Consider the following 25073-nt stretch of genomic DNA (forward strand, 5'->3'; position numbering starts at 1 on the left):
TCTTTTTTTCACGTATTGGCTAAGAACTCGCACAGGGCTAACTGGCAGCGCTGTTCTATTGATGTGTCTGCCCCCAACGTTAAGGCGAGCGTTACCAGAAAAACAAATGATAAAACAGTTTCATAGCCGGCTTTACGTTCCAGATTAAATATCTTTCTAAAGTATTTTAATTACATCTGTGATTAACGTAAACCATGTGAGCGTCGCGATTTCTACTACCAACGTGTATGTTTAGATCAGTACATCCAGGCGAAGCTGAGTAGTCTAGCGACATTCCACGATTGCATTTGTGGGAATGTAAACATTAGCGGCGTTACCGTGGCCGCTGAAAACTGCGAGTCTGAAATTGGGACATTTGAAAAAGTCAGAAAACATAAAGCGTAATGTTTCCACCAGTGATGTTAGGGTGAGTGAAGCAACTGCAAACCAAGAAACGGGATGCAACGCAGTAGTTTACTGTAGGAGGCTGTACGAGGCGATGACAACTGACATGCATCGTGACGTCGCTTACATTGTGACGTAATGTAAAATGGTTCGATTACGAGGGGGCACGCTAGAATGGCGCAGTGACGGGATAACGTCATTCAATTGTTACGTCATCAAAAAACTATACCTTTATTGTCTGATAATGTATTTTTTTTTCGATTGTTCTAACCGCTAGGCATCTTAGAAGCTACATTATCCTCATGTATGTGTCTGATATCTGTGTTTCCAGCCACTGTTCTTACCCCAAGACCATCTTCTGGTCCAGCAGCCTCAGTCAACAACTGCTGAATTTGCTGTATCTGTAATTAAGATTTATTTAATGTTGACAGAGTTCGCTGACCAAACAGCCCCACTACATCGACCTCACCGGGTAGAAGTGGCTGGGATGTTAATGTCCCAGGACAAGAAGTTCTTTGTAAAATCACTGGTCAGTGAGGAGGTGTGGAGCAAGATGCACCATGTAATTCTTAAACAGTACTACCAGGTGAGTGCACTATACTCAAGCGATGCACATTCTGCATCAACTTCATGCCAGATTTAGTGTTGGGAATTGGTTAAAATCTCATGTAATGGATGATTGGTTCATTACAATCGATCAATCATCAAAATAATTGGTTAGCCGTCGTAATGAAATTGTTAGTGCACATAAAAATAAGGAAAAAACATGTAGTTCTTTTGGGTTTTTTTTGGCAAACTTTCACATCTTTAAAGGATGACTAGTATGTTAGGAACATAAATTTGTTGGAGTCTTTAAGATAAAATTCAATATGACTTGAAACGAGCTTGTAGTGCTTATGAAATGTAACAGACAAAACCAACCTTGTGAAAAATATTGTTAATGAAAACAAGTGTTCCAGAATTGTTTGTGTTCGATTATGAGAAAACATGATCGATTGCTTGGTCATTTAGTCACTGCGACCAATCTTAGATTATTTCAATTAATCGGACCACCACTAACCAGCATGGAAACTGAAGTCTAATGAACAAGTAAAATTCAGGGTGTTACATTTTTGTTGCAATTTTGTGCCTTAGTGTGAATCGAAATGTTTTCTGTAAAAATATCAATTGTTAACAATGATGCTGCTCTCCATTATTGATTTTATTGATAGCTGTCAGAAGATGGTTGTGACTGACAGTTCCACTTAACCCTTCCTTCATATACCAAACCTACCTAGAGACATGAAGGAAATCAACTGAGAACCTATGCAAGTATATAGTCAGAGCAATCTACAGAACCTAGGGGAATTAGTGATAACTTTTACCGTCACTTTGAATAATGCAGGGGACTGGATAGAAGTTTTCAACCTGTAATATTCAGGGCCTAGATTTTGAAGCTCTCTTAGCGCTAAGATAGTAGTAAGTGCCATACAATAAAATTAGCTTACAACTATTTTAGTAGCTAAAGAGAACTTCAAAAAACTGCTGAAACAATAGATCAGGACTATAGATGCAATTAGGTCGCTCAGCCAGGTATGACAACGGACCGTCGACTCACTTTGCATGAAATGCAATGTAAAGCGCCCACGGCACAAGGGGTCATCTCAAATATATTTTATGCTTTTCATGTGTATTGAATATGTCTCTATTGATTGTCTAATCTTTAGCTAATATCCCTATCCTCCAGCCCAACCCTAACTGCCAGTCCAGCAACACCCGTTTGGTTTTGCTTTTTAATGACCCCTCCACCTGTTTCTTTATGATAGCATAGACTCAATGGTATCTACATGCTTAATAGTTTTAGTATTGAAGTTGTTATTTTTTACGTCTGCAATCCTTTATAATGAAGCCTAGTCTAATTTCACAATGGACATTCAAAAAGTGTCATTTGTTATACAATATCATCGAACACTAATTTGCATAAAGCCATGGTCTGCTCCAAATAAGTTGCTTCGGACTTTGAAACCCCCCTCATTGCTCATTTCTGCACTAATATCTCCTCAGTAAAAAATCCTTCTTTACATTCCTACCTCCTCCAGACTGTAGTTAGTAGTTAAACTGAACGTTTAACAGATATGTTTCACTTTCACATATTAACTACCTAAATTGTAGATATAAATGTGAAAAACAGTTATTTTCTATTTCCGACAAGTGCTGAAGCAAGCACCTCCGCCACAACACAATCACACACACACTCACACATATGCACCCATACTTGTGTCCTCACACTCGTTCCCTGGCACACAGGGCAGATGGTCTGTTGTAATATAGAAGTCTATATTGTATAGAAGCCCATGTCACAACTTGGTCTTTATTGTATAGAAGCCCATGTCACAACTTGGTCTTTGTTGTATAGAATCCCATGTCACAACTTGGTCTATATTAATATTGTATAGAAGCCCATGTCACAACTTGGTCTTTATTGTATAGAAGCCCATGTCACAACTTGGTCTTTGTTGTATAGAATCCCATGTCACAACTTGGTCTATATTAATATTGTATAGAAGCCCATGTCACAACTTGGTCTATATTGTATAGAAGCCCATGTCACAACTTGGTCTTTATTGTATTGAAGCCCATGTCACAACTTGGTCTTTGTTTCAGTATATTGTGGAGAAGCATGCCCAGACCCTGTTACCGCAGTACCTGGGTATGTACCGCCTGACGGTGAACGACGTCGAGACCTACATGGTGGTCATGAGGAACATCTTCAGCCCCAGACTAGGAATACACAAAAAGTATGACTTGAAGGTCAGTACATACATATTGATCCTCTTGGCTGGTACAGCTTATTATCTCCTATTAGGAATGCTCATTACTTTATATATGAAATTTGAGTTTTTAGGACCATGATATATACTGTAAAGGCTAAGCAACTTGTTTTGTGTGGAGTTTTTTCCCAATGGAATATCATTTGGAGATATGTGGTGGTGGTGGGTTTGGACGTTGGATTGGTCCAGGGACTGACTTGGTGTACTGGCTAGGTTGGGAAGGTCTTCAGATAATCCTGTTGCCCATGGTTTAATGAGCTCCTGAAATGCAGTGAAGAGTTGTGGTCCCAGCTGTAGCAGAATCTGCTGCAATCATCCTGACTGTCATCATCTGGCAGGATTTTCTTTCCATGATCTTAGGTTTTCACTGAACAGGATTTACCAGCTGCACCTTTGTGTGGATATCTTCCTCATTAATCACACTCATTCAAATAACTGTTTAAGTGCTATTTGGAAAATCAGTGTCACATTCCTGTGATACATGGTCATCCAGAATACCCCAAAAGCGCATTGTCATGTTAGATAAATCTTGTGTTGTGGTTATGTGGATAAACCATTGCTTGAAAACATTTGCTAGATTTCACAGCTAAATTGTCTCCAAGTGAAACTGTTTGTACACTGAGAATCAGGTGTAAAGTAGCATTAATCCCACTTCAGGAAAACAAATCAAATTGATTCTCCTTGACATTGGATTTCTGGATAAAGAAGTTGCTATGGGGAGTTTTACAACAGTAAATAATCCTTTAGTAGGAAGAATAAGCTTGTGTTCCTCAGACTTACCATTACAAAACACACTCTTGTGATAACCTGTTCATGATGTAATGTTAGTCTTACAATCTGTTAATTTTGACTAGTTAAACAAGTGCGATGCCATATTTGTTTGGATATCATGAAGCAATGACCATGAAAATACTGTGTGTGCTATCTCCTTGTGAACTGCCACTTTCACCAATATCTGGTGGACAATAGCTGTAGCAGATAATTTGTGTGGACTTGTCAAAATAGAATTATGTTCGAAAAGAGGGTGTGAAAAATGTATAAGCAATTAAAAATATACAGGAAAGTTGAATCTGACAGTAAAAACAAGATATGGTTAATAGAACCCGGTAGTCTTGTAATTGCAGTGGAAACCTAATCAGGATGTTTGATTGCTTTTCCTCATTCTGGGATCAAAACTTTGCATGTTGAATATCTATCTTGGGTTTTATATAGGTCTCCCAACTAAAAATATATTTTGGTTTATTTGTTGAAATTTTGAAGAAAATGCTTAATTATTTGAAATTTAGACTTACAGCATTGTGTATAATTTGATAATTCTGCATTCATTACATTATATTGGTCCTGTTATATGCAAAATACAGGTCACAAAGCTATACTGTTAGTTTGAATGATACCGATGTAATGACCGTGAATAGGGCAAGTCTGAATTCTAAATTGGGAATTTTTTCCATCTACTGTTTGGTCTTTTTAGACGTCTGCTGAAAACGTGGACAGAAATCTGAACAAGTTTAGATAAATCCTTGCTATCTGGCCGTCTTTTTACTACACTTGTTCCGGGATAGGGGTTTGATTGGGAGTCGTGTTTACTTTCACATCGGAAATACTGAGTGCTTTCAGATGAGTATCCTTGTAATGCTTTCACTTTCTGTCGGAGTGTTTGTGGTGTATCTTGCTGATAGGCTAACACTGTGTTAATCAATGTAAATGAAGTGGCAGGTTCATGAACATGTGATAATGAATACGTGTTTATGGAGGAAATGGGGAAGTCAGGTCATGATGACCTGGCCACAATTTGTGAACTGCGTCGTCATGGATCAGCACAACTTAACACCATCACTCTCCATGGACACCATACAACATCAATAGTGTTTTAGACTGGTCTGTTAGAGCAACAATGGACATGTCCCTAAAATGTCATTTGTGTTGTAATTGTTATCTAAATTAAATAATCTGTATAGAATTTCAGGGGATAAATAAACCATTTTCTCTTCACCAAACGTCAGAGGAGCTTTGTGGTTATTGGTTTGATAATCAGCCAAACTTCAGGTAGAGTGTGTGACCAAATTAGTGTCCACTTCATAAGCTGCAGTGTTGAGTCCTACATAATACAGTCAACAAAGATCCATGTGGCCACCAATTACACCTATTCTTGCTGATATGGGGACTGACTGAGTGTTAATATGCTCAATAGGTCTCATTACTCATGTCTGAATTTGAGAATTTACCTGTTTATGACAGGTGTTTGTGTTCCATAACTTCACTACTGGATTCAGAGATGTGTGGGTGGTAGGGCAGTCATGGGCAAAACCTTAATACAGTTAATCTTTTGTCATTAGGTATGGATTGTTAAAGGTCACATGCAACTAACTTTGCAGATTCTGATACATTTCGTATGGACTTGGTAATGGATTATCAGTGCAACAAATTATCGAAAAATAACGCTTGGAAATTCACACTAAAGTTGAAAAAACGCGACGCGATGCAACACACACACTACACACACACACACATGAAAGGCAGTTGAGGCGATTCACTAATTTCACCCCAGCTAGGGTGAAAAGTGGTTTCAACAGCCGTGCTGCGCTGCTTCAGTGAGTGATTGGGTTCGTGGCTTTGAACCGGAAGGCGACTCGTAAAAACAGCAAGTGATGCGTGCAAGGATTATCGCTGTTGGAGAACAAAAGAGAAGTTGGAGAACAAAAGATGTTTCTTGTGATTACAAGCATCTTTGGTCTGCAGTAATAAAAATACACTGGTCCCATACTTTTTCTTATATATGTTTTCACATCTTGCTTTTTGGGGGTTGGCAGATTTGCAAACCAAGTTTTCAAGAAAGTGTAGCATTAGAAATACTATTTTCTTTGTTTAAAATTGCTCAGCTTGAAAACTGAAATGTTTTAATACATGTCTCTGGAAACAGAAAAATATGTTGATTGTGATAAGCAGTCTCTGTCACAGACAAAACTCAATGTCTGTTTTATTGACACCTATCTGTCTGCCTGCCTGTCTGCTAATGACAATATGCAATACACAACTTCAATCATTGACCACATGCAATTTGAACTTGAAATGTATCCCGCTATACACCATAAACAAAATACATTGATTTATGACTCTGAGTTCTGTCTCTGTCACATTATGTAATTACACAGACAGGCAGGTGTGATACTTGTACACATGACATGTTATTATGTCTGTGGGTTGCAAACAAACAGCATCCATTTTTCTCGTATCACTGGATCGGACGGAAACCGGTGCAAACTCAGATTGTCAGTTTCAAGTCCTGCTTTGTACTTGAACGAACGACAGTTTCCAGCCACGCAGTAGTTCACCATCTCAGTATTTGTTGATTGGATAAAACGCAAATGCAGAAAAAATTATTTACAAGACCCAACATCTCTATATACACACACACAATGAACCCGTGAGGGCATCGGCAAATGAACCAGCCAATGAAAGGCTTCGTTACACTTGAGTGCACACCCACCGCTCTGACTGGGTTCGGTCTCCCGGGTGCTTCGTTTCGAGGGAAGTAAACCCAAGTACCAAATATTGCACTTTTGATTTGCGATTGTACGCTTATAATTTTGTTTATATGTTTTTTCATAATCAGCAATGTATATTACATGTCATGAATAAGTGATAATTGTGTTTTAATTATGTTTGTTTTTTTGGTTTTAAAATACATCTGTTGTTTGTCATGACTAGTCTTTCCCTAAAATTCTTAACAAAAGGACCACATTTTAACTCACATTTTCTGCTATCTGTACACTGTAAGTCAACCATGGTAGGTCAGAAATGTATAGTGAGCATGACATGCTCATGACCATGACCTGGGTTCCTTCTGTATCAACTCCTGGTTGCAGGGAGTATGCATGAAATAGTCCTGCTCATAGTAACCAACATCACGTGAAAGAGGGAAGCATTTGGTGCAGCAGTATCTAAGATGTAACATGCTCTAACTTTTGCCATGTCATAAAAAAATAGCAAGAGTGTTATGCATAAAAATAACAAGTAAGCATTGTCATCAGCTTGTATGTTTCTCAAAGCATGGTCTTAAGGCCAAAATGTATCGATCATGAATGTTTTCAATTTTCACTAACTATTTTCCTCATTTTGCACTCTGTCTTCTGTCTCAATAGATTTTGGAAAAACGTCTTCAGGACAATATGATTTACAGTGCCCTGACCTTCAAGTTCTCTTTTCTTTTGTGACTGAAGTATGTGTGACCTTGACCTCTGTTCATTTGTCAGTGTTTGCATACCATCCCGACCTTGAGTTTGGTTTGGTTCGGCCACTCACCCTCCAAACTGCCATAACTGCCACTGTTGACTGAAACCCTGTAGAAGTATCATCAGTCTTTTAAAGACTTCCTTTCATTTCTTGCTGGGTCAGGTTTTGATCGATGCCATCATACATGGCCGTGTAATTAACGCCAACAGTGGCATTGCTGGTGTACGGTTAATGAAACTTTCAGCTGAGATTGGTTTCAGGGAAGAGGACAGGAAACCTTTTGATGTTTTTTCAGGGTCATTGGGTAGAGGCTTTCTTAGACTCTGTATATGTCTTTCTATTTATCAGCTTGATGAGGTTGAAACTTGACCTGAAATGACTAATGTGTTAGGAAACAGTATCAGCCATGGAGTTAACAAATCTAAAATGGTTTTGTCAAATAATTTTCCAGATTTCACATCTTGCTACTAAAATAGCCTCATACATCATGGTTGATGAATAAAAATGTCTTGAAGATTCTACCTTGTAGAGCAGGAGGAGTTGTGGAACTTGAGTCAGTTTCATGGTCCCTTGGTATGATTGGGATGTGGATGACATCATATCAGTGTTGGAGGAATGGTCGGGCAGCCTTGTGACAGTGTTTGCTTGTGACATTGGAAGCTTGGGTACTATTTCCTTCAAGGCTACAATGTGTTTAGCCCAATTCCAGGGTCCCCTGACATGTTTCTGGAAGTTTTCCAAAAGTGGCGTAAACCTAGACTCAGCTGTAGCGATATTGGTCGTCTTTGAGATGTTCCTTTGTGTTAATAATTTTCACTTTTCTAAATCCCAGAGGATGAGTTGACTTGTTGATGTAACACAGATGTCCCAGGGTAGCAGCTAGACTCATAATACACATTGTCAGAACTCATGGTTACACCTAATGTGATCTGTTAAACAGTGGCTGTCAATGAGGGCGTGGACCACCTCTACATAGGGGTGGAAATAACTTTAAATTGCTAGTGTACTCTGGAACAGTGGCACATGTAAAATCACTTGCCCTGATAACTTTTCCACTATACCGGCCGTTTCTTGTTGACTTTTTAAAATAAACAACATAATTAACATTGGAAAGTCAATTGGACACCGTTACAGTGTGATATCCAAATTTGGTTGCCCGACAGGAAAAAGCACTGGACTCGGACCTCGGGCAACGGGTAATTTCCACCCCTGCTACATCATGGGGAAAATGGTGTTCAGTTCTGTTGAAACATGCTGTTAGTAGTATTATATAAATTGAAACATACAAGGAACGTGGCCCTTTAAAGGTACACGTAATAACCCTGATGTTAGAAGTTCAACATTTGAGGGGCCTCTTGATTCAAATGTAAAAAGTCCAAACTTCAAGGACAAGAGCCACATCTCCTTCCTCCCTCTCCCTCTTTATGTATTACCATCACTTTTCTCCTCTTGCCATGCCACACACACACTACCACGCCACGCCACGCCACGCCACATATAATAATATGGAGCATTGTCAAAGCAATAGTGTTGCCTGCAAACTGAAGCTGCAGAATGCAACCATATTTATGCCATCTTGCACCCAGTGCATGTTCACATTTTCATGGTCAGCTTGAGAACAGAATAATTTTGTTATAATGATGTTCTGATTAATTTTACATTGAGCAGCAGGTGCAACCTGTTTTTGTCTGGTGCAATAAGGTCATGGCCTAAAGTTACGTCAGGTGCAGGTATATTTCATTTCCTTAAATCTCTCTAAAAATGGTGCAGGTCTCAGTCAGGCAGATGGGTTGTACAGGCAAAGATAAAATGGGCATGCCTTTAATATCCCTGAATTCAGGTTTTCATTGAATGCCCTTAATGTAAGCAAATTGACTGAGACTATGGTTCATCATCTTGGTCCTGTATATAGGCCTTGGAATGGATCCTGTCTTGTCAGGGCTACGCGGCACAATACAAGCTTATTGACGCAGACTGATGAGATGCTGTCACTCTTAAGTGTTTTTGAAGACAATGGGGAAAGTTCAATATCCCCATAATGTCATTTCCAGTGCAGTGTGTTATGCATCTTAGCCTTGGGTCAATTTTCTGGGCAGTAAATTGCTCAGACAAGGCAATTGATGGTAACCGATTAGCTATTAACGAGACTTTCAGCAAGGGTTTGGTAGAGATGCAGTGTTAAAGGCCGCTTATTAACATTGTTGATTTACACTGCTCTCGTGTCAGCAGGACATTCAGCCAGTTACTAATGGTAGTTGGACAGAATTTACTGACCTAGTTCAAGGTTATCATATTTGTGGCCTTGTGATACTGGACCCTGTCAACAAGGAAAACTGTTCATATTGTCTTCTTGAAAATATCGGAATTTGTTTGAAGATGGTTTAACAATATGGTACAGTTTTGAAACCCCCAGCTACTGCTAATGAATGAGACAAGTTTTTAAGTTAAGCATGAATATCAAGGTGATGTTATATAAATCAAAATGTAAAATGTTAAATATGTATAGGGTATCTGTCATTCATTCCAATTCTAAGCCAGACCCCAGTACTCAACTTCATTTTGAACACTGCAAAACATGGGTGTACTAATCCCATCTTAACACAATATTAACTAAATCTGGTGCAGGCATCTTTAATGGCTGGTCTAAAAGTGAACTGAAATTTGAAAGACTTATTTATGCCCTCACAATCAAAAACATCTAATAATATTGTACTTTTGACAGTTGGGTATTTATGTATCTGTCATGAGTGACATCCATGAGTGTATGATCAGATCGCCTGGTTACCTGTTCTTTGTATGTAGATGAATGAGTAGATGTCCTTGGTAAACGAATGACCATGCATCTCTGATGAAGGAGCCTGCAGATAAAAAACTGCCATTGTTCATGCTCTAGTGTCGATCAAAGTTTTCTATCAAGAGAATGTGTGTGATAGAAGGTTGTTCAGGGCCACTTCAGCTGTGTCACATCAGTTGATATGTAGCAAGTCTATACCAGACAAACCAATGGTCAGTTGGTTGAAATACAATTTACTCAATGACTCTGAAACAGCGGAGGATAGGATGAACTATACTATAGTTCACTTCAAGAGACTCTGTCAGTGCTACTGTTACATTTTCTGTAACAATTTGACAAAGTTAATTAAATAAATACTTTTCATTTAAATCATCATTGCATTTAAATGAATACATATCTACTTACATTGCTGTATTGAAATAAACTATGAAGTAGCAAAAATTGTGACCAAAAATGAAATTACATTTTCGTAACTTATGAAGTCCCTGATCATTTGGTCATGTGATCTAACTCGTGATGTCTACCTGATTGAGGTCACATCAGTTCCCTTTGTGTTTCAAATATTAACATGTGTTGGAACAGGTGTGTACTGAAGACTGTTGAATAAACACACTCATAGTTTAACAAAAATAAGCCCAGGAAATTGAAATTGAGATAACTGATGATTAAATTGCAGGGTATAGACTCTCTTCGTATCATTTACTTCAGGACTTTAATGAACGGATTTGTTTACTGTCATCAATTTCGTGTCACACCATGTCAAGGAACAAAATGGCGACTTGTGCAGGAATTCTATGTGACCAAGCATTATACAAAACAGCAAGGAAGTCAAATACGTTTTTGATGCAAATATAGGTGAGGTGAAATTGGGTTTTACGTCGTACTTGAGAATATTTCGCTCATATGACGACGTGCATGCGTGTGTATGTGTATGTGCGGCTGCTTGTACTAGCCCAGACTTAAGCTGGTTTTATAGTTCTAGCCCACTGAGATACCATGCCGCAGTGAAGCATGAATACCCCACTCAGACACATTATACTGACTCCGAGCCGACCAGTCCTTGTTGTACCCATTAATGCCGAGCGCCAGGCAGGGACCAACAAGTACCATATTTTAATGTCTTTTGGTATGATGCGGTCGGGGATCGAACCCACGACCTTCCACTCTCCGGGCGGACGCTCTAACCACTACACCACGGAGGCGGTTTGATGCAAATATAGTGATTTTAGGTGTGCTGCTGATGATGTAGCTGTATAGCTAGGATCCTCAAATGAGCATCGACTTTGAAGATTTATGCAAGGGGTCGCTTTATATTTGGTGGTATACGGTACATTTTTTTACGAGAAGACAATGTCTTTAAAATACACTGATCTGAAACCTTGGAAATGCATTCATGTTCTAATGACATTCCATCATTGTAAAACAATGTTGACACACACAGAGGCAGCAATAGCGTATCATTTCCCAACAATCCCATGGATTAGCACTGCAACAAAAGCCCTCATTACCCAAAGCCCCAAGTGCATCAATATGCTGCGTAACTACTCACATGAAGTATGCTCTGTCAGACTAGCAGGAATAACACAGCTTTCATGACAACTCTGGAGTGGAAACCATTGCCCAACTCCCCAAGTATGTCAGTGTACAGAGACCACGGCCTGCCATCATCTATTGCCTGGCTCCCCAAGCATTCTCCATCACCACTGAAGTCTATCCACATATAGTTGCCCACCCCCAGGAACCATGCAGGGAGAGATTGGTTACATTGATGTGTACACAGAGAGCAAGCCATACCACCATCTATTGATTTTGCTACTGCAGGAATATTGAAAGCCGGCGATCAGACCATTTAATTTGCATGGCATGTGTAGCTATGGTGGTGGTATTTCCCACTGTGGGATATGTCTGCTGTTGTTCCATCAGCAGGGAGACTGAACATGTTGAAATATGGCAGGGAATGCAGACTTGTTCTTTCAAGGGTGGAGCAGGGCCTCTCCAGGAATATGTTGAATTTAACAGTTTTGACAGAGTGGGTAATAGCAGGTGGCTAATGTGGTGATAATAGATGGTGATTGTTGGTAGATGGATAATAGCAGGTGGCTGATGTGGTTATAATATATGGTGATTGTTGGCTGGTGGCTAGAATGGTGATAATGCATGGTGATTGTTGGCAGATGGATAATAGCAAGTGGCTAATGTGGTGATAATAGATGGTGATTGTTGGCTGGTGGCTAGAATGGTGATAATGCATGGTGATTGTTGGCAGATGGATAATAGCAAGTGGCTGATGTGGTTATAATATATGGTGATTGTTGGCTGGTGGCTAGAATGGTGATAATGCATGGTGATTGTTGGCAGATGGATAATAGCAGGTGGCTAATGTGGTGATAATAGATGGTGATTGTTGGTAGATGGATAATAGCAGGTGGCTGATGTGGTTATAATATATGGTGATTGTTGGCTGGTGGCTAGAATGGTGATAATATATGGTGATTGTTGGCAGATGGATAATAGCAAGTGGCTAATGTGGTGACAATAGATGGTGATTGTTAGCAGATGGATAATAGCAAGTGGCTAATGTGGTGATAATAGATGGTGATTGTTGGCAGATGGATAATAGCAGGTGGCTAATATGGTGATAATGGATGGTGATTGTTGGCTGGTGGCTAGAATGGTGATAATATATGGTGATTGTTGGCAGATGGATAAAAGCAAGTGGCTAATGTGGTGATAATAGATGGTGATTGTTGGCAGATGGATAATAGCAGGTGGTTAATGTGGTGATAATAGATGGTGATTGTTGGCTGGTGGCTAGAATGGTGATAATATATAGTGATTGTTGGCAGGTGGGTAATAGCTGGTAGCTAATATGGTGATAATGTATGGTGATTGTTGGCAGATGGATAAAAGAGGGTGGCTAATATGGTGGTAATATATGGTGATTGTTGGCTGAAGGATTATGAAAGATGGGTAATTGGTGTTAATATATGGTGACTGTTTGCAGATGGATAAAAGAGGATGGTAATATGGTGGTAATATATGGTGATTGTTGGCAGATGGATAATAGCAGGTGGCTAATATGGTGATTATATATGATGATTGTTGGCTGGTGGCTAGAATGGTGATAATATATAATGATTGTTGGCAGGTGGGTAATAGCTGGTGGCTAATATGGTGATAATGTATGGTGATTGTTGGCAGATGGATTATGGAAGATGGGTAATTGGTGTTAATATATGGTGACTGTTTGCAGATGGATAAAAGAGGATGGTAATATGGTGGTAATATATGGTGATTGTTGGCAGATGGATAAAAGAGGGTGGCTAATATGGTGGTAATATATGGTGATTGTTGGCTGAAGGATTATGGAAGATGGGTAATTGGTGTTAATATATGGTGACTGTTTGCAGATGGATAAAAGAGGATGGTAATATGGTGGTAATATATGGTGATTGTTGGCTGGTGGATTATGGAAGATGGGTAATTAGTGATAATATATGGTGATTGTTGGCAGATGGTGATAGCAGGTGATATGGTGATAATATATGGTGATTGTTGGCAGGTGGGTTAAAACAGGTTGCTAATATAGTGATAATATATGGTGATTGTTGGCAGATGGTGATAGCAGGTGGCTAATATAGTGATAATATATGGTGATTGTTGGCAGGTGGGTTACAAGAGATGGGAAACTGGTTATATTTGATTGTCATCAATTTTGTATTTTTGTATTGATTTTGATAGTGAAACATGTTTGATTTGTTTCTCTTTTCAATGGTGCATCTGTCATTTGTCTCAATGACATTTTGAAATAATGCTTTTTCTTTAACATGGCAAGATTAAGAAATATGATTAATTGATTGGACTTCCATGTCAAGCTTGTACAAAGTGCAAGTAGTCACCCTGATTACCATGCAAAATTTAACAATATGATGTATTGACTTGAGTCTGCTGTAATACCAACAAAACTTTCAGTTACAATTAGATGTTTTTGACCATATCAAAACATAAGGTGGTCTAAGTGTTTGAAAAGTACTGGGTTTGTCATGTTCACTAGACCCAATAGAACAGCATTGTAAGTAGTACTGAGTGAGAGTTATTTGGTATGTATCTAGACCCTGATGGTCTATGCAGTAGGCCTCTACACAGACTGAGTAGATTAGGAGATAAACAGGTTGTTTCGGGTTGCTTCCAGAACATACAAAAACAAACAGAGATGGTAAATCTAGACTCAGTCTCTCTCTGCCAAGTTGTGGAGCTTTATTGGATCCACCTGATACAGAGGAACACTCTGCCTATACTAAACATTGTGCAGCAAGTGTTGTGAGGGAAGTAGCATCCTGCTACGAACCAGATGAGGAGATTGGTCAGATTTTTGGATCAAATTTTCAATCAAGCTGGCAACACATTGCAGGGAGTCTACCTGACAGGTGTTCGGTTCCAATTGTCTACCCCAATATAATGTAGAGTTATCTCGAAAGAGACTTTAAGAGGCGTAAACAATTTCTGAAATGGTAATATATATCTGATAAAAAGTTGTTTATGTTTGTTGTTTATCTCTTTCAACACCAGGCAAGTCGCTGGGCACCATAGACTCACAGGTAGTCATGTTAAACATTATATATTCTTAGTAACCTACCTGTCATATGATTCATTATTAAATCTATCAATTTCACACTGTCTGGAAACACATATTTCATATCAATTCACCATATTTTATTGATATTTTTAAACTATGCAATTTTATTGAATAAACATTTATTGGACACATGCAGGGTCTGCATCTAAACTGTCAAATATGAAAAAAGAACTGTTTCAAGCAAATCTTAAATAAATTAAATATAGGAATAAAAAATATCAACAAAAGTACTTATGAAAGTTGTCAAACATGTGAGTTACAATTTCCATCTTTTTGTGCGACCGTGTAATGTAAGTCCAGTGACATGTCAGGTTTTGTCGCCTTGCTCTCGGACTCGGACTCGATGTTTAATGTGATAATATATGCATGAGAAATGTTTGTATCTGGTTGCAACCTAGTACGAAATGCCCACAAAGTTCTATGTCTTAGGTATAGGTATCGATTTACTTCTTAAAACATTTAGAATAGTGCAGTTTAACCAAAAACTTGTAAAACTAACACTTCTCCTCCACAGGGACAATATCCAGTGCTCAAACATCAAACAATTCTCATGTGTCATTTAAGCAAAACTTCGGAGAGGTTATTCCTGGTGTTTTCTCAGAAAGCTACTGTTTATCGCCATGTGTCATTTAAGCAAAACTTCGGAGAGGTAATTCCTGGTGTTTTCTCAGAAAGCTACTGTTTATCGCCATGTGCCATTTAAGCAAAACTTCGGAGAGGTTATTCCTGGTGTTTTCTCAGAAAGCTACTGTTTATCGCCATGTGTCATTTAAGCAAAACTTCGGAGAGGTAATTCCTGGTGTTTTCTCAGAAAGCTACTGTTTATCGCCATGTGTCATTTATGCAAAACTTCGGAGAGGTAATTCCTGGTGTTTTCTCAGAAAGCTACTGTTTATCGCCATGTGTCATTTAAGCAAAACTTCGGAGAGGTAATTCCTGGTGTTTTCTCAGAAAGCTACTGTTTATCGCCATGTGTCATTTATGCAAAACTCGTCATTTAAGCAAAACTGAGAGGTAATTCCTGGTGAGAAAGCTACTGTTTATCGCCATGTGTCATTTATGCAAAACTTCGGAGAGGTAATTCCTGGTGTTTTCTCAGAAAGCTACTGTTTATCGCCATGTGTCATTTAAGCAAAACTTCGGAGAGGTATTCCTGGTGTTTTCAGAAAAAATCGCTTTATGACAATTTTATCTACATTGGTAAGAGGATATTATGATATTGTACGACTGGCAAAAAACATCACAATTTTCACAGCCTGTGTGCTTAATCTGTGTTTTAATTGTGTAAGCTTATTAAAGACAAAGTTACTCCAGTTGTAATTGTATTATTTGATACTGTCATAGAATAGCTGCATATTTTTTAGGACACTATGTACTTTCACTACATTGGTGAATGTGTAAGACCTGCATTACTTGAGCATTCCTCCAGTGCTGACGCTCCAAGTTAGTTGTGTTTGATGACGTACTGAGCCATGTGGTCAGGCTCACATCATTGGACCATTGTTGCCTCAAATACAAGTCACTGGATTGTCTGGACCAGACAGCTGAGTGTGGTTCTAAACAACAAATACACACACAATGAATCCAAACACTGACATAACATGATATAACTCAAACATTGTACAGAGTCATGTTAAACCCAATTCACTTGCTCTGTCCTAACTCACAGTAGTTGTTGAATTCGGGTATTCATGAGTATGTGTACAGCCTCAGGACCTCCATCACTTGGAGCAGTCTTCAAATTATGCTGACATGCCTTGACACAACGGAAATACTGTAACATGAGGGTTAACGCCAAGTCAATCAATTTGTGGCTATTGATCTGAGTAGGAGTTAGTTGTTGAGCTCATGAGAGTATACAGTCTGACAACTACTTAAGTCTTTCCTCATGGAAGTACAGTACCATGATATTCACATCATGTACAGGACCCAGACCAAATGCACTGTCAGCATAATGCAGTCCATTTGCAACTCTTCATTTGCTTATGATCGACGGATGAGTGTCCATGTAAAATACAAATGAATTAACATAGGCTATGTTGTGCTACTTGTACAGAGACAAACATTAACCCTAGCCTGATTGTTGCTAAATGTTCACCATTTTTGCTGGCCTAAGCAAACTTTCAACACGAGTACACTGACTTGGGCAGCAGGGTTAAGCAAATTTCTATTCGTGTACAGACATTAGTTGTTCTTCAGCAGGTGAATCAGACAAGGCGTGTCTGTTCTGAGTAGACAGGTAATACCTGTGGTCAGAACATAAGCTGACAAAGAGGACTTTGTGTGTATTGATCGAAGCAGAGTCGAAAGGCCAATCCTTAGCCAGGACCCCAAAGCCTCTAGTATCACTGACACTTTCATCCATACAGAGTTTGAATAAAGGGGGCGAGTGTTTGTGTATTAATATTTACATTTTATGTATTTATACAATATCAGAAACATGATACTATTCAGTCTGTTGAAATGGGGTGTGTGTCATCAAATCAGTTGTGTGAATATATTGCATATATCAGTGTCAGGAAGAATGATAGAAGTATTGAAGAGCCTCCAGGGGACCTTGAGATTTGATACTATTGTATTGGGTTATGACAAGGACTCCTTGACTTCCAGGTAGTTAGGGTGGTGGAATTGGGTTTAACGTCGTGTTTGAGAATATTTCGCTCATAAGACGTGCATGCTGTGTATGTGTATGTGCAGCTGCTTGTACTAGCCCAGACTGAAGCTGGTTTTATGGTGCTAGCCCACGGTGATACCATGCCGCAGTGAAGCATGAATACCCCACTCAGACACATTATACTGACACTGAGCTGACCAGTCCTTGATGTACCCATTAATGCCGAGTGCCAGGCAGGGACCAACAAGTACCATATTTTAACGTCTTTTGGTATGACGCGGTCGGGGATCAAACCCGCGACCTTCCGCACTCCGGGCGGACGCCCTAACCACTACACCACGGAGGCGGTCTAGGTAGTTAGGGGCACAGGTGGTCCAAGCAGCAGTGGTACTGTATTCTCTATACAGGGCTGAAATCCAGAGACCAATCCTTGTATCCTCTTGTCTTGGTTCACCTGGGGTGGTGGGGTAGCCTGTTGGTTAAAGCGTTTGCTCATCACACCAAAGACAGGGGTTCGATTCCCCACATGTGTACAATGTGTGAAGCCTATTTCTTGTGTCCCTTGCCGTGATAGTGCTGAAATATTGCTAAAACTAAAAGTGTTGTAAAACTAAACTCACTCACTAACTAACTCTTAGTTCACCCTGATAGTGGTTGTTGATATGTCAGCACTTTATAATGAATAAAGTAATAAAACTTTTCAACACTGTAATATGTTTTGTCACTGCTGATCAAATGTCTTTGTTTCAGTACATCAGAGGTCCATTATATAGATAAACAGATCATATATCGATATCAATAATATCAGGCTAAATTTGTCAATTCTCTTTAACATTTTGTCTTTTTTATATGTATCAATTATCCTCTTGAGTGTCTCAAGAAGTTGATATGTCAATAAATCATTGATCTGGAGATGAAGAAATTGATTAATCATAAAGTAGGGCACTAAGTAGGCAAGTAATGATCTGTTGAACTATCGTGAATAGTTGTGTACCGTAAGATAGTACCATATCAATAGGAATTAATAAATGCCAATAGCTTCATTGAAAGGATGCATAACAATCGTGTCAATGGTTGCAATAAGTGAATAACTTATAAATAGAATTTTGTGAATTTCCAAATGGCCTTGGGGACGATAGGCAGGATGTCAACAACTTCAGATTACAGCTACTTCCATCTGGTTCCAAGAAGCAACAGGGATGAACATTTCAAACTTGCCAAGATTGACAGCAATACTGTATCCTGTTATGTTGATTAATACAATTGTTAAAGGTCACATGCAACCAAAAAATCAAACATAATTAAAACACAATTACAGTGGAAACCGCCTAAGTAAAGACCGCTTAACTAAACAGACCTGATAAGTAAACACTTTTCTTTGGTCCCGGCAAATTTCTTCATGAATTATCACTATTAGAGTCTGGTTAACTAAACTCGGATAAGTAAACAATACCGCTTAACTAAACGTCTCTCACGGTCCCTGGAAGTAAATTACTTAACAAAAGATACTGGATAACTAAATTAGCGATCACCACATAATCCAACATGAGGGGCAGTCGTGTCAGTCTCCAGTCAAACAAACATCCTACTTACAGCTCGCTGGCGTCAAGCAGTTGACAATACACTGACAACTGGAGGCCAGCCCTGATAAGTTGTTCATTGTTACATATGGATACATATACATGCATATGGTAGTCATTTGCAGGTTTTTATAAGTTTGGATAAGTAAAATACCTGATAAGTAAACAATTTTGGCGAGTCCCTTGAAATTTTACTTATCAGGTTTCCACTGTATCACTTATTCATGACATATAATATACATTGCTGGTTATGAAAAAACATATAAACAAAATTATAAGCGTACAATCGCAAATCAAAAGTGCAATATTGTGTACTTCGGTTTACTTCCCAAGAAACGAAGAAGCCGGGATACCGAACCCAGTCAGAGCGGGTGGGTGTGCACTCAAGTGTAACGGCTGGTTCATTAGCAGATGCTCTCACGGCTCATTGTGTGTGTATATATAGAGATGTTGGGTTTTGTAAATACATGCTCATTGTTTGTGTATAACATTTTACAATCAACAGACATCATAACATGTCATGTGTTCAAGTATCACACCTGCCTGTCTGTGTAATTACATAATGTGACAGAGACCGAACTCGGGCCATAAATCAATGCATTTTGTTTATGGTGTATAGCCTGATTGGTGTTAAGTTCAAATTGCATGTGGTCAGTGATAGCAGCTGTGTATTGAATATTGTCATTAGCAGACAGGCAGGCAGACACACAGGTGTCAATAATACAAGACATTGAGTTTTGTCTGTGACAACGCCACATCTATATCACAGTTAGAAATTCTGTCAACGCTAAATAATGACATTGCTTTTAAGCATCGAACTGAGAAAGTGACTCGTAAGAAGAACGCAGGTGAAATAGACAAATGAAATTATATAAACAGTTAATTTACTGTCATAACATATAAAAAGCTCGCGCCTGTGAGATATCAACAAAACATTAGAAAAATAGCTCACACCAAAGCCTTCACTGAGTATTCACCAGACAACCCGCTTCCAGTTGCTAAATCCCTATTTCACCGCGCACCTGCTATGAGCGCAGCCCAGCTGTTGAAACCAGTTTTCCCCCGAAAAGTCAGGGAAACTTAGTGAATTGTTTGAACTCCGATTTCGCATTTTTTTTCATCGCGTTATTTTTCAACTTAATAAGTTGAATTTGCATTTTTGATGATTTTTTTCCGTAAGTCCATACCGAAAGGTATCAGAATCTGCAAAGTTGTGTTTTACGTTGCATGTGACCTTTAAGGTTTAATTACTTTAAAGTTGATTTACTTCTGTTAGGATACTATTTCAATAGTCAGTGTTCACGAATGGTGTTTCAAAGTAACAGGACATTGGGTCCTGTAAGTTTAAGATGTCTGTCTGACCCATTGAAAATTCACAGGACCCATGGAATAAAATTAAACACACATTTCAGATTTAATATTTCTTATAATTGGCTTTGAAATTATTAACAAACAGAAGAAAAGTTAAGATAAAATAAACAGCAAACAAGTGTCACATGTCACATATAACAACTTCAGTCAAAGTCATTGTGAAATATACAGTCGGACACAAATGCCGGTGGGTTGTAGACTTCTATCGGACCATTGGCTTAATCTGCCGGATTTGTCAGAGGGCCAGACACTATTCTCGTAACACTGAATAGTAGTGGGCTACTATTGCCATACAGAGTTGTCTACCTGGGTTTGAATCCTCACCTACTGCAACTTATTCTGAAAACATCCTGGGTGAGCCGCCCAATTTATTACATGGACATAGGCAGAAACTAAAGAGAGGGAGTAACACGCACCAGAGTCACAATATGAAGATCCTATGATAGATTTACACCCACCCCTTATCTACCTGCATCCACTCCACTCCACTCCACCTCGATAAAGGTTATACTCAGTGTATGTTGCTTTGTTGTTTAACAATGCATTTTATTGTTTCATCTGTTTCAGGGTTCTACAGTTGACAGACAAGCAAGTGACAAAGAAAGGGTATGTCATCTTGAAAAGTCCATTCCAGGGCGATCTAGGGTGTTGGGGTAGCCTAGTGGTTAAGCATTTGCTCATCATGCTGAAGACCCCGGGTTTGATTAATCACATGGGTGTGAAACTAAACTCACTCAGTTGTACCTGAGCTTTATTCTACATGAAACTGACACACAGTATATATTACATATTAGCATTGAAGCCCCCTCACTTCGTTGTCATCATGAGAGAGAATAGTGTCACTAGTCGACCTGAATGTTACAGATATGTGTGCGCGGCAAGAGAGAGAGAGAGAGAGCATAAAGAAAATATGCTGGCCGTAAGAGGTGACTTAACCGGCCAAGTGGTCAGGCTTGACTGACACTGAAGAAAAGGGGGTTGCTCCCTCCTGCCTTGTCATTGTACCCTGATTGCATGGATCTTTGCTTACAATATCTATCACTGGATTGTCAGGTCCAGATTTATCTACAGGCCACCATCATTCAACTTGAATTTTGCTGATGTGACAATAAACATGTGCACATACTGTCGAAGTATTTCAATAAATTCACTAGTGTTGTCATATGTATTGACTGTATAAGATGTATGTGTGCCCTCAGTTCTAAAACATATTATCTTCCAGTCATACAGATGTTAACATTATATTCAAATTTGGACACATTTTTATCCATGATTTGATGGTGGTTGTTTATGTTCTACAGCAAAAGAGTCTGCCAACGTTAAAAGATGTGGACTTTGTGAATGATGGCGTCACAATTCAAGTTGGACAAGAAGCCAAGGATAAACTCATGCCGACATTAACAAAAGACGTTGAGGTATTGATACACAGTTGCTCAGATGTGATGACTTATCATAGTATTCCCAACATGTTTGTGCTTGACCATCATGTATTCTGTGGGGAGTCTGAGAAATCTTTGAAAAACAATCTTCCAAGGATGCTTATGATGATGTATGTTCCGTAATATACACTCGCGTAACTTTGATTCGTGGATAAAAGGGAAGTTGCGACGAAATTCATATTTTAAATGCATGATTTCATTTTGTATATGCACTGATTATTTTATTCATTGATTCAGCAAATTGAAAATGCCTAATATTCCACTCGTGAATGACACATTTGTTTACGGAAGCCATTTGCTATCATCACCCATTCGTGTGCCCACAAAATGTGACGTAACCTTGTTTCGTGCATTACGTAGTCGGTTACTTTATACCACTATGTACGACAAAACACTGCAGTAAGTATTGACACCAAGGAAAGCAGACAACGAGAAGTGCGAAGGTTGGAGCTAACGGTATCTTTTTTACTTGAAATTTCGTAAAAATATAATTTGGTAATGGTGGTATTAGTGATCTGGTGCTATTTATCTCAATGCTGGACAATTATATTTAGTGTACTTGCGTGTAATGCAGAGATTCAGAACTTTTTTATCAGCGAGGCGTGGCATTGTATGTACATCAAAAGCGCCATGGACGCGGACGCCAGTCGAGACTTAATTTACGAGCTAGTTAATAATAATATCCTCGCGATCCACGAATCAAGGTTATCCACGAATTTAGGTTACGGTTCTGTATGTCTTGTGGATCTTTTGAGAATCTTCTTCATATTTTACTGAGAAGATAATTTTGTCTTGTCTGATGCTGGAACTTATTTGACCTTGAGTCGGCCGGTATAGTGGAAAAGTGATCAGGGCAAGTGATTTTACATGTGCCACTGTACCGGAGTACACTAGCAGCTTTAAAGTTATTTCCATCCCTGAATACCCCAGAGCATCCTATGCTGCCATTGATTGCTGTCATCGTCTAATGGTAGCTCCATCCAACTGAGATGACTGTAGGTACTAGTCACCTATCTACATATAAAGTATATGTAAAATAAGATTTGTGTCACTGACTCTTTCACCAGGCAGCTTAGTTGGGTAGAAATGAATATTTCATACCTGTTTTCATTTTCCTAGTTGTTAAAGTACAGTTTGAAATCTACTTTTTCAGTTCTTGGCAAGCTTGCACCTAATGGACTACAGTCTCATTGTGGGCATCCACGACCCTGAGAAAGGTGATTCAGATCAGACCGACTTGCCAGCCCCCTGACGATGGGGAGGAGGGGGCAGACGAGGAGGAAGAGAATGGGTTGGAGGAGGAGATGACTGATGGGTATGGAGCCGCCCCACCCCACCGGACAGCCCCCCAACCTGCCACACCCACCCCCTTCACAGGAGAGCTGGACTCCAAGCTGGAGCAGTATGCAATTAAAAGTAGTGAAAGTAAGTTTTAGTTTTGAGGAATCCCAGGGGGACTGGTTTAGAACTTCTACAAACACTGGTGACCCATGAAAATCCAGGTTACAATTGGTCTTCAACCCATACCTGTCTTAAGAGGCTTAATACGGGATTAGGTGGAGAGACTTTCTGAAGTGGTTAACACATGTCATTGTATCCTAATTGGCGTGATTGATGCTTATGCTGTTGATCACTGGAATGTCTGGTCCAGACTCGATTATTTACAGATGCCATATAGCTGGAATATTGCTGAGTGTGGCATTAAACAACAAGCAAACAAACACTGGCCTGTTGTTCGTATTTAAGGAGGGATGACAGTCTGTGCCAACACCAGTCTGTTCCAATTTGACTCTCAGCATTAATTTTAGTATGATTTGATGGTACTATGTGGACTACCAGACCAAAACAATTTTGATGGATTTGGGCTTTCCACAAGTGGATGAACTCAGTGACTGGGATCACATCGGATTGTGAGTGAGTTTACTTTAGCCCAACACTCAGCAATATTCCAGCTATAGGCCAGCAGTCTGTATATTGGATAGAGTGGTCAGACCTAACGTCTGGGCAGATTTTGTCCTGTTGATCGCTGCTCTCCTTGTAAGTCACCACTTCCACCACCACCACATAGCTTGGATATTGTGTTAAGCAACAAACAATGTCATTTCGCCTGAATTCCTCCGATAGCAATTTCAGCTCTCATACGCCATCATCTTCCATTCCAGATCAAGAAATCTATTTCATGGCCCTCATTGATGTCCTGACAAAATACGGTATGAAGAAACGGACTGCACAGGCTGCCAAGACAGTCAAGCACGGGGCAGGGGCAGAAATATCCACGGTCAGGCCTGACCAGTATGCCAAGAGATTTCTGGAATTCATCTCCAAGAGTATCGAGTAAGCACAAGCCTACAAGGTGCACAGTGCACAGCCTCGTCCCAGGGAAGAGTCCTTTTGACTGTAGTACTGCAGATGAACTTACTGTGTAAAGGGTCCAACTGTCCTCTAGGTTGATACCTGTGTATGCATGGTCACCATGAAGGTGTCATATGGATTGAGAGTGTATGGACTTACGGTCTCAGTAGCAGTTATTTCAGTATGTGATATTCTGTTTTCTAAGGTTTTTCATTTTGTGATTATTTAGGTCACATGTTGGTGGAAAGACTTCTTCAGGGACTGGATTTTTTTAAAGTATGAACATTACTTCCTTTGTCATTTGATCTTTGAATTCTTTTAAAACCAGATTCATTTTAGAGTATTCCCTTTTATCCTTGCCATTGTGGTGGTTGACTCCTCCAGGAGAGAAGCAAACACACAGTATCTTCCATGTTCATGTTGTGTGCATTTATGTATTTCAAAACCAACACTCTCATTTCACATGGAATCTTCCTGAATGTAGACGCAAGTACAATATCGTAGTGCCATTTTAAAACTGTCGCATTGCCTTTTAGGTATTTCTGTTTCACCTCCCAAATAATGAATCAGATATCCAAGAACTAGTTATTTCTAATATCTGTCTGTTTTCACCTCTCAGTTTTCATAGGGTTCAGAAATTGTAATATTTTCATTTTTTACATTTTTTCTCGTTTTAAAAATGAAATTATTCTGCAAATGTGCAATGAAAACTGATTGTGTTTTGTTTTTCACGTGACTGTTATCTGATGTTACACATGGATAACTACAATCACAAAACAAACATGAAGTTCCTGTTACGCTATCTTAGACTATGTAATGGTAATGGTTATACAGTTCATAAGGTGACAAAACAAACATGA

The 25073-nt window shown here is 39.2% G+C and overlaps 1 protein-coding gene across 1 annotated transcript; it reads left to right on the plus strand.

The window, feature by feature from the left end:
- Window positions 1–815: 815 nt before the first annotated feature.
- LOC124266256 (phosphatidylinositol 5-phosphate 4-kinase type-2 beta-like) lies at window positions 816–24555 on the plus strand (the record flags this gene model as incomplete). Its single annotated transcript, XM_046701070.1, is given in 7 exon segments — window positions 816–970; window positions 3028–3174; window positions 20990–21028; window positions 21724–21837; window positions 23015–23100; window positions 23102–23286; window positions 24024–24555. Coding segments are annotated over 7 exon segments (902 nt in total), but the record flags the coding sequence as incomplete, so codon positions are not given.
- Between the last annotated feature and the right edge of the window lie 518 nt (window positions 24556–25073).

The sequence above is a fragment of the Haliotis rubra genome, unplaced genomic scaffold, assembly GCF_003918875.1.
Source record: "Haliotis rubra isolate DU_JTF1 unplaced genomic scaffold, ASM391887v1 Scf1241, whole genome shotgun sequence".
NCBI classification, from domain to species: domain Eukaryota; kingdom Metazoa; phylum Mollusca; class Gastropoda; order Lepetellida; family Haliotidae; genus Haliotis; species Haliotis rubra.